General features: G+C 40.5%; 1 protein-coding gene across 1 annotated transcript; it reads right to left on the minus strand.

Annotated features, from left to right (window-relative positions):
• Nucleotides 1-7: 7 nt before the first annotated feature.
• LOC141791537 (heterogeneous nuclear ribonucleoprotein L-like) lies at nucleotides 8-11,110 on the minus strand. The gene is made up of 14 exons (XM_074672093.1): nucleotides 10,955-11,110; nucleotides 10,415-10,533; nucleotides 9,804-10,041; nucleotides 8,713-8,800; nucleotides 8,480-8,574; nucleotides 8,309-8,381; nucleotides 4,162-4,197; nucleotides 3,806-3,874; nucleotides 3,469-3,719; nucleotides 2,643-2,764; nucleotides 2,332-2,533; nucleotides 2,187-2,244; nucleotides 796-891; nucleotides 8-715 (listed from the first exon to the last, which is right to left on the minus strand). The coding sequence occupies exons 1-14, from the start codon at nucleotides 11,036-11,038 to the stop codon at nucleotides 657-659; spliced, it is 1,590 nt and encodes a 529-aa protein (XP_074528194.1). The 5' UTR covers nucleotides 11,039-11,110; the 3' UTR covers nucleotides 8-656.
• Between the last annotated feature and the right edge of the window lie 210 nt (nucleotides 11,111-11,320).

The raw sequence follows: 11,320 nt of genomic DNA on the forward strand, positions 1-11,320 counted from the left end.
GCCAAAGTAATATTCACAGTCTTGTTTACTAAAAAAAGGAAACAACTTAACATTGAAATGCTGATTGTGTCTGAACACTTTTGTTACAGATGACCATCCCTTATGTGCATGCCTTTCTTCAATCTGCAGTAGAATACTTGTAAGACAGGGCTTCATTATCATCATCATTATCACGATCACAACCACTTTAGCACAAGCACAGGGATGTCATGTTGACTTTTCATTAGGAGAAATACAGCTGCTTCCCTCTATAATAACTTCCTAACAAATGTGTTTTTAATTCTCAAAGTATGGACAAAGTGTTTCCCGTCAGGAGTGAAGAAATAAAACATCTGAAGAGGTGAAGCCTGGTTACATCAGTCGTGACATTATAGTAACTGATCACTTGAACTAACAAACACAATCTGAGGTCCACACTGACATGTTCTTCAAGTTTAGATCTAGTGTTTTAAACACAAAATTAAAAAAGTACATCTGATTGAAAAAATTTTATAAGTAAAATAAATCTTACAAAGTCATTGTTAAATTAACATTCTTAACATCAATTCTACTCTTATGTCAATACTGATTGAAGGTTTTAATGGGACGTGACAACAGAACAACTGTATACTCAATGCAAAGACACAACATGTTACAAAAAGTTTGAGGGAAGAGTTTTAGTTGGCATGGTGTGTAGTTGAGAAGCACAACTTCAGTGTGTATGGGTAAGGCCCACCTGAAAGAGAACAGGACACGATGTTAGGACAGTACAGAAATAAAACCTGAGTGTGTAAATGTGATGAAGTGAGAACTCACTGGGATTCTTCATCTGGTAATGATTCATCATAGCTAGAGCCTCCATAGCATCATTGATGGATTCCCACTCCAGAAGGCCAGAAGAACTTCGCTCACCTTTTCAGGCACAAAAATTATGTTTAAGATTCTCATCGAAGTTCAGATATTAAGTTTCAAAAGGCGTGAATTATGATACACTTAAATTGAGAAAATCAACCAGCAATGTTAAGATCACTAAGAGATAAAAAAAACAGGCTAAAATAGTTTAATGTAATCCCTGTGGGCAATATGCTCAACACATAGTCATCATGTTAAAATGTGTTTCCACTAAGTTGTCTAGTTGAGTTCATTACAGTATGGGACAGTGACAAACAAAGGTTAGTATCAAAATAAATGTTAAACTTTGAAAACAACATGTGAGATGTTTGTTGAAATGTGTGGTTTGCATTTATGTTGGTGTGTCAGTATTTAATATGACATTCCTACCATTTTGAACAATTAAACAATTAGCTCCATTAAATAGTCAAATGGTGTGACCACAAAAACATGAAAAGTATTAAATAATTAATCTTCATAGAGGTTGTGTCAGTGTACTGATGAAATAAGTTATTCATTATTTAATATCATCTCAAAGAATATTTACAGTACTTAATTTATTAACTTTATAATACAAGTAGACATCAAGTCAGCAATAGACATTGATGTATTCTCTCTAATTTTGAGTCAGTTGATAAAAATCATTTTAAATTTCATTTTTACAGTGCAGTAGACTGATAAAATCCTTTTCAGAAAAACAGTTACACCAACTGCCACTGATTAGTTTCACAGACCGACTGCATCTTTCACCTGTGTGAAACATTTGTGTTTCAATGGAAAGGAAAATAAATACAAAATAGAACTTTTTTTTGCAATTTTTTTTGCCGTTTTAACTCTTATTTATCTCTTCATTGTGAAAAACTCTGCTATGACCTGCCGAGGACTACAGATGAAAATTGGCCTGTGGTTAACTCTGGAGTATTACATGGATGCTGCAGAAATACCCATTGATATGCACTGTCCCTTTAAATTAAAAAATATGATAGAAAAAGTACCAAAACAGCCAATCTGTATTGGACTTCTTTTGGTACCCTTCTGGTTGTGTGTCAAGTTCACATATCCAAGTTTTATATCACAACCTTTGAGTCGGAGTTTGTATCTCTGGACCTGATGCAAACTGATGAGAAATCTATCTGATTGGGGGATGCTTTTGGGTGTCATTTTCATTTTGGGGGTTGGTATTACCAGGAAAGGTCTTTTAAACCTAAAAAATGTGTGTTTAACACAGACACCAGCAGTGAGAGGGTCAAACTAAACAAATCTGTGTTGGTTTGAGATCATCAGAAATCCCTTGGGACTGTAACTTAACTACTCACTCTTTCCAGTAAACAGTTTCACACTTGCAGCCTGCTTGATTCCCAGCTCTTCGCAGACCTGGAACAAAGGAGCAGTGTCGGTGAACATTAGGGGAGGAAAGGAGGGGGACAAGACTTCAGACCGAGCACTGTACGTGTTTCTCACCTGATTGAAGATCTCTGTGGAGATGTCAGGCTGCGCGTTGAAGAAGTGAAGGACGTTACTGGGATGCTGGATTCGGTTCTTGGCTGCCTGCTCTGGGGAGGTGAAACGGTTGTTGCGGGATCCGTGGAAATCTTTGAAGCTGCTGGTGTTGTCCTCTAGCTGGTAGCACTGTCCTGGCACAATGGCCTGCTGCTTGGACACACTGGAGAGAGTGGAGAGGGTATTTCAGACTCCTGTGCTGAATTCTGCACTCTGCATTGTGTCCTTAAGAAAACGTGATGCTCTGTTCTGACTGGGAAGGCTGCTCTTACCAAACGTTGAGTTTCTGCCCAAAAAGGAAGTTGTTGTTGAGGTGAGTGATGGCTCTGTCCACAGAGTAACAGTCCCCCATCTCCACCATCGCTGCTCCTGGCTTACTCTTCATGAACTTAATCTGAAAGAACAGTAATATCCAGTTACTCACACAAACAAGAGCAAAGTATTTACTGCTTTTACTTAGACTGGGAACAGCCCTGGATTTTTTTTAGATGATTTCAAAGTTCAGACTTCATCAAACACTAACACAAGTAAAATTTTCAAAACATCATCTTAGGGGAAATGTTAATGAGATTACAACCTATTACAGTTGCTCTCTTCTTTGGACAATGCCATTAGAAAGAAGATCAAAGCTCGATGTTTTTCAAAATAAAAGCTGGGTTAAATTTAGCTCACAACTTTAATTTCAGATAAAGGCACAGAGACTGGTTTTAAGGTAAAATTGCCTCAGTGTTTTTCTTTTATTGTTTTGAGGGTCAATTACTCCCCCGTAAATAAACCTAAATAAAATTCACAGTGCTTATGAGTAAAGACGAACACATTTTAAATTAAATTACCTTTTTAAAGGCTTCATTAACTGTAAGAACTTGATGGTCATTTTCAACATTAGAGCCATGCGTCTGCTCCTGTGTTGCTCTTTCCACAATGATGTGGGTTTGAAACAGGAAGGCAGAGACTCAAAAGACTGATAGGATTCAGTCCTGGGCCTCTGGGTGCTTATGTGAAGCTCACTTTTCTGTTTATTTTTTAACCTCTTACATTTTATAGGAAATGTTGAAAATGGTTCAACACTGCATTGGATATCATTTGAGGCTCACTCACCCTCTCCACGTTTCCATAGAGGCAGAAGATGTTGAAGACCTTGTCAGCGTTGATCTTTGAGGGATCAAGGCCATAAACCATAAGAACAGGTGAGTCAGCATGAGGACCATACTCTGGAGGCGGAGGTCCGTATCCAGGGCCGTAACGCTGACCACCACGACCGCGGCCACCCATGCCTGGCCCCATGCGGTGGGGAGGGGGAGGACCATAGCTGTCCTCGTTGTAGCCATGGTAACCTCCCTGAGGACCACCTTGATGAGAGAAATTATGAAAAGTAGTACAGTTTCAGAGTCTGGGTGTTTCTCATTGATTTTGATGTCAGATAGTAGATATTTACCGTAATCCGGTGGGTGGTCTCCCAGAAGAGCTGGCTGCCTCTGGCGTTTGTTCGGATTGGCGTTGGGATCTGAAATTGACAAGTTAACTTTCATTTGCCATGCCACAACAGTGCAACCTGTAACTCATATGCATCACTACATGCTACAGGATCAAGCTTGTGAATGACATGCAACAGAGGGGCCTGACATCCTGGGTGTTAAATCAGTCTGCAGGCTGGATTTACTAAATAAATGACATAATGGAGATTTTTCTACCTGATTTCTTTTTGTTTAATAAATAAAGATAAAAAGATTTAAAACAATGCTCTAAGAGACCACAAGTATAAGCCAACCTTGAACAAACACACACACACACCTTGTGAATTGTTCCAATTGCCTTCACCATCAGCATCTGTGCAGGTACACATACACACACACGTCAAATCCAGATTAAAATAGTAAACGTTTGTCAACAACTGCATATACATCACTTCTGATTCTAGGAAACTATGTGACTTGAAACACTCAAAAAGGTCCAACAGAAAATATGCATCGGTGTCATAAACATCAGCAGTCTTTACATATTTTATTGGAAATCCAGAGAGGACAGAGGTATGACATCAGAGGCAACAACATGTCGGGCATTTTTGATTAGATTACATGCTTAAAAGGAGATGACTGGAAAAAAAAATCTGTGACATCAAATGTTTCTGTTGCACTTTTAAACCATCTCAGTGTATGCTATTTTAAGATTATGCAGCCCTGCTGAAAATAAAATAACCAAATACTGATGTAACATGGTGTCCAGGAGAGATCCACTAATATTTCTCTGAATCTTTGTGGGTGAAGTTAATTCATGGGTTACAGTGGCCTGATCAGAACAACAAAAAACAAAATCCAGACTTACTTACTTTTCTGAAAATAACCCTGACTAACTAAAATAATCAGCTGACAAGTGAAGCCTGAGGTAGTATGTTCCTTTAAATGGCCAGCAGGGGGCTACTTTTCTGACTGCCAGAGGAGTCTGACCGGTCAATAACTCAACCTCACACTTGATCAACTTCCTCAGCTCACACTTGAAAATAAGTTTATATGAACAGCTCAGGTTTCAAGTCTCTCTAATTACAACAAAAAAACAACTTTTATATTTAATAAAATATTGATGGCCAAGTTTTTGCTTTAGCAATCAAAGACTTGTCTGGTTTGCCACTATGTTTCACAAAAAAAAAGTCTGAGGAGACACATTTGCATGTTGGCTAATGTCAACAGTACACGGTGCTGATTTAATTAATGTGAACGGAAAAAGAAGAATGCTGTGATTCCTCAAGATATAACAATAAAACCATTAGTTTATATCCCTGCTGGAACAAACAGAATTCTCAGGTTATAACACTTTAATGGATCATCACCTGTAGGTGCTACCTCAGGATTTTAACAACAGATTAACACTAAACCCAATCATAAATCAGCTGAATTATTTTTTTTAAAGACATACCAATGAGTACTAGATTATTAAAGTCAAGAATGTTCCAACTCTGCAACATAGGACCCGTTCCCTTTGATAATAAGGGAAACAATCCACAGGAGACAAATAAAACTTTCTGAACAGAATTCTTTCATGAGTTTGTGACAGTGAAATCAGTCGTTTCTTGGTTTTACTATGGCCTTTCATAAAATCATGACAGGACATTTCAACCATTCAAGACAACAAACATGTTGTTGTGTTCTGTAAGGACTTAACACCACCGAGTCAAAGTATTTCATTCATTTCTCTCAAGTACTTACAGCACCACACATGGAGCACAGGACACAGTGGGCAGGTAGGGGGCAGTCTTCAGCAGCGATGCTGCCTGCCAACCTCTTGACTCCAGCCTCAACTCATTCTCCTCCTTCAGTCTTTTCCTTCCTTTACGTCATCCTTCATTGAATTCCCACCACCAGAGAGAAAAGTACATCCACACATCCAAGCTTGGTTTGTGACTTGCTTCCGCTTTGTTTTGAGAGTTGCTATAGGAGTCTCATCTCCAGCTTACCGTGCTCTGACCACAAAGCCGGGCATTTGCACCGTTTGAGAGTGGGCTGTCTGTCCACAGACACACTGAGCCAAACCTGCATCACACGGGAGGCGTTAAAGGCATCACTATGGGCCAGTGCAAAAAAAGGAAAAAATGAAACAACGCAGAAACACAAGAACAGCACAGAGAGGAGGAGGGAAATGGGGAAGAAGGTACAGGGAAATACAGAACACCAGAGTCCATAAATGTAGAGTTTAAGAAAAAAGGGGGTTTAATCTGTTTGCCTCTGTGCTTGTATGCTTGATAGGTGTCTGATGCTTGTGTCTTCATAGGCCCCCCCGTGGATTGTTCTTCTCATGTAAAAATGGACGCTCACATGATGCTTGCTTAAGTGGTTTAAAAGCTGACGGCCGCTTGGAAAGTGAAAAGGCGTCTAGTGCTCGACAATAAGTCGTCTGGAATACCTGCGTGACGATGTGCTGTCATGGCGGTTCAGCTGTGTGTTGCCGTGGATGTTCAGCTCGTTGTGTTTTCATGGCCTCTCTTTTGTTTATGCCCCAGTATGTGGTGTCGTCAGTTCCCTGGTCAGGCTGAGTGTGTCTGAATACTCCTCTGTTGGTCCCTGTGGTTGTGTTGTGCAGGCACATTCCAAGGGCCGGGAGGCGTGGTCTCAATGACCGCACGCTTGACTCCTGCCCTCATCATCAATGTATTGTGTCATAGTGGTGACTCCTCGAGGCTTTGAAGATGAGATGTGCTGTACTGGTAAAGAGTTGGTGGTAGATGCTTCTATCAATCTATCAACATCAGTCTGTGGTGGATATGCAAGATGTTTGTTCGAGTGGCCTCGGAGTATTTCTGTCCCTCACACTGAAATGGCGGCTAATGTCCACCACCAAAGTAAATGAGTCCCATGTCAGGTGGTGGAGGTAGGGGTGATGATGGACTTGGAATAAGGAAGTACTGAGTTGAGGTTGTGTTCCGGTTTTTTGTCCCACTGTGTCCAATGTGTGCCACAGAGCTCTTTACGTTAGCTGTGGCTGTGGTTGCTGTCATACTGCAGCTGTAGAAGCCACTGTGTCTGCTTAGAGGTTGAGGTGAGCCTGTATGACTTTGCACAGTGAGGACACAAGGAGTACCTCTGGAGAGACCTCAGCATAAACGTCAGAATATCAGAAAATGATGTCAACACCTGTATGAAATGTACATGTTTGGTCCTGGCTGTGTACAAGAGAAGCAAGAATTGCAACAGGGTGTGGCTAAAAGAAATACATCCGCACAACATTTACATAGAAGTTCAGTATTTGCCTGTATTCAAGTTTCAAATCACACAAATATTCTACCACTGATTGAAAATTTACCAGGTTAATATATGCTTTGATATAAATATGTTCTCCATCAGGTTTTAAGTGTAATTTTATCCCAAGCTAAAACAAAAAAACAAACACCATGTGGTCTTTTTTCAAAATTCATCATTTGAAACTCCTAGTATTGTACTTGAAAGCTCAGTCCGGTCAGTGCATTATTAATGTATTATTTAAAGGTCCCATGAAATGCTGAATGACTGTGCCCCAGATCTACACCTGGCTATATGCAAAACATGCATAAATAAGAGAGGATACACTGATATTTTCTTTTAAAAACAATTAAACTTCAAGCAGTCCTCTGACACCCTTTACGGGGTATTACACAGAGCAGCATGTGTGTTTTGAAGCCCTTTAGCTTGTGGTTTACTCTTATTTTAACTACTTTGTTAAGCAATGAGACCACTACAGTAAAAACCTAGTTTCAAACTTAATCATTACAAAGAAACCACTGTTAACATCCCAGCTCTATTGTCAAAATGTTTTCAAAGTACCCATCATGCACTCCTAGTGTAACCACAAATCATTTATTTAATAACAGTGCGATCATGTGCTGAGCTCATCAAACATCAGCTGCTGTGTCTGCAGAGTACAGTTCAGTTTAAGCTTGGTTTGTGTTTAGGACCAAAGATGTTGTTTCATGGGACCTTTCCTTTAGTGTGCCTAGTGGTCAAAACAACTCTTTTAGCTTGTGCACTGTCTAATATAAGTGCTGATAAAATCTCCACTATGTGTGAAAGAATAACAGGTGTGCTTGTCCCTGTAGTGTGTAACAGACTGGAGTCGGCAGGGCTGTGAGGTTGTGCAGCTGTGACATGCTCTACAGGGAATGTGAATCTATGTGGGTTATGGTGTGTATGCTTCTGTGACGGGTGCAGTCGGCTTCTCACATGCATGAGCCCTGAGGTCGGCTGCCCTTGAGGTTGCTCCTCATGCCCTTACTTTGAGCCTGCTGTGTGGCAAGAAAATGCATGAAAACTGTGAAGGCATCACAGGAATACTGCCTCTGAGCAGCGTTGTGAACATTCATGTGTGATCAAAGGCAATACCCCAGGAGGCATAGAACCCCGGACATCCCATACAGTGCCATGAGAGGAGAAGAGGAAGAAAAGAAGGGAAGGAAGGAGAGGGGACTGCAGGTTACCTTGGCCACTGAGGTTAGGATTTGTGTAATCCCACGTGTCCTGGTCATTCTTGAAGACATTAAGGCGTGCTGGCTGTGAGGAGGATTGAATTACAGAAATCAAAACTAGTTTTCCCTTATTAACTTCTAATGCTTTGTAATCAGGCACAAAGGTTAATTAGATAAACTTACCTTGGCATATTCAATTTTAAGAGTGCAGCAGCCAGAATAGATGTCTGCCCCATTGAGTGAGGCTTTGGCTCTCTGTGCACTTTGGACCGAATCAAATGTAGCAGCAATGAGTTAAGGTGAAGTCGTATTACCCTTGGTCACCTGAGGGACAAACTACAATAAAACACTTTCAGAATATCCACTCATAAAGTAACCTCACCACGAACAAGTAAATAAGAATAACTGAAAAGGATATTCGACCATGGCCTGAACACCGTTCTTTCTGAAGATGACGATCCTCTGCACAGGACCACAATTGTTACAAATTGTGTAGAGCACATCCTGTTGGAATACAGATAAGTTAACTGAGATTTACAGGTGGAGTCAAAACACTCTAGGACAGCAGCAAACTGCTTCATGATGCAGACATGTTAACATGGGGCTGAAGAAGAGATACTATACATTTAAAAAAAAAAAAAGCTGGTTCGTGAATATGCCTTCCTGGAGAAGCTGATGAAGAGATGGACTCTGTTTTTGGGAGAGTTTGTTGGTTTGTTTGTGAACAACATCACTCCAAAAGTGATGAACAGATCTTGATGAAATTTTCAGGAAATGTTCAAAATGGGAAAAGAAAGCAGTGATTAAATTTTGGAGGTGATCCCGATCATCGTCTGGATCCAGGATATTTTTAAAGGATTCTTTATCATTGTGAGATAGGGCCGTTTTTCCCATATGTGTATATAATTCCATGATAAATGGTCGGATTGCTTTGTAAAACAATACAAGACAAGGTCACAATCATTTCTGGCAATATTCAGGATTCTAAGATCTGGAATATGAAATATGTACTGGGTCATCATAATTTCCAACACTGTCAGGTAACAAATTATCGTATAAACCTGCAACTAACACCAAATTGTAGCAGATAGTCTGCTGAAAGGGAGTATAACATTGAAGAAGGACTAAAGTGTTGCATGTTGCGTGTCAATCACAATATGCTTGGCGGAGGTCTGCGCTCTCTGAGTGCATTTCTAGTTTGAAGGTCTTTGAAGATTTACTCGTCCAACAAGCAGAGAACCATTGTGGACTGAAGGATGATGTTTAAATGACACATACTAAGTAGAAACATCATATAAAGTGAAGTTTTCAGCATGTAATGAATGTACAATAATCTGCTTCCTTTCTTGTCTTAAAGCCAGTTTTACGATACATTTAGCTGTACAAAGATCTGATAAATAATTCAGACTTAAGTTGTTAGTACAGCACACTTCTCTTTAAATACTACTGTATGAATCAAGTTGCAATGCCATCCCAGAATGTAAGGAGAAATTTAAGGTCAAGTTACCGTGGTGATAGGATAGATGGGGTTTATGATAGTGAGCAGAAGCACATTGTTGACGCTCCGGGTGTCATCCGAGTCTCCTGGACGGGAGATCTTTTGGCTGGTGGAGTAGTTGATGAAAGCAGGGTGGCCTGCTATGTAAACCTGGTTCTCTGCTGCATAGTTCACAGCATTACAGGAGCCATTCATGTCCTCATACTCAACCAGGGCCTGACGCTTCTTGGGCATCATAACCACATAACTGGAAAAACATATGTGAAGGTGAAAATTACCAGGTGTCATTGGGAAAGTCGTGAAACTAAGAAATGATGCCATAAGCAATTTAGTTAAGCTTAAAGTTAGGCTAGCTAGCTGGTAGCTTCATTAAAATTCTTCCTTTGAAAATTTACACGATGGATTGTGTTTCTAAGTTTGGCAAATCATGAGCACAGTGCAAAGGATCATTACACCTAGTGGCCTGTTGGCAAACATCAGTGTCGTTAGGAGCCCAGAATGATCAGTAACAAAGTTTGTACTTAAAACGCTGCATCACATTTCTCAATGAAAATAAGTACATCATGCTGTGACTTCAGCATCACGATCCCAGCTTCGTTACATTCCAGAGCTGTTATTACCTGATAGCTCCAAACTCCTGCAGGGCCTCCACCAGGTCTGCCTCCATAATGCCGTCTACCAGGCCCCTGATGTGCACCACCGGAGAGGGCAGCGGTTTATGGGGATCATCATAGTTCTCCTGAAACACGCAAATGGGATTGCGGAGTCAAGACACGGGGTTAAAAAGAACAAGGATGCATGATAACGACATAGCAGCCTGGAATAACGTCAATGGTTCAAATTTGCGTCACTGACGGTAACCAACTAGGCTGTCCTCAGAGATAAAACTAAAAAAATATTCATTAAAAATTCGAATTTAATCATATTTCACGACGACACAACATAACTTTACTTAGGCTTCTATAGTTATTTCGAGTGAATGATGTTGAGAACTCTGTGACCGTTTGAATGTTCAAGCTAAACCTTACATTAACCGAACTGGCGTTGACGTGAATAGGTTTGCGTTGGTGAGATGCGTAACTCTCTCATTTAAACAGGGGAAGCCAATTCATTTTTGCATGTAATTGTTTTTGCTTTACAGAACCCAAACGAGACCTCACCGTTGTCATTCCTCCGTCTTCAGTTTTCTGTCTTTTCGTTGCTCTGCCGCCTTCTCCGTAATATCGGCCCGCAGCGGCAGCCATGTTGTCCTGTCCCCCTGTGCCGGCCTACCGCTGCATTCAGTGGCTGTAGGAAATGGGAACCTTATGTCCGTTTGAGCTAAACACCCCTCCGTTTTTTATGACTGATATTTTGCTATTTGTGCCTTTATTTTCCTATTCACATAATAATTTCAGAAACTCGTGTCGTGCCTAAACCTGCGTTTCATCGTGAGGATGGGTTGCAGGTTAAAACTGTAACACATTTTATCGGCTATCAGTCACAATGAAGGGAAAAATTCACAAGTCTTGCATTTCTTGTCCAAG

This window comes from Halichoeres trimaculatus, unplaced genomic scaffold, assembly GCF_033239565.1.
Source record: "Halichoeres trimaculatus isolate MK-OKI-2021-1 unplaced genomic scaffold, fHalTri1.1 fHalTri1_scaffold_6, whole genome shotgun sequence".
In the NCBI taxonomy this organism is placed as follows: domain Eukaryota; kingdom Metazoa; phylum Chordata; class Actinopteri; order Labriformes; family Labridae; genus Halichoeres; species Halichoeres trimaculatus.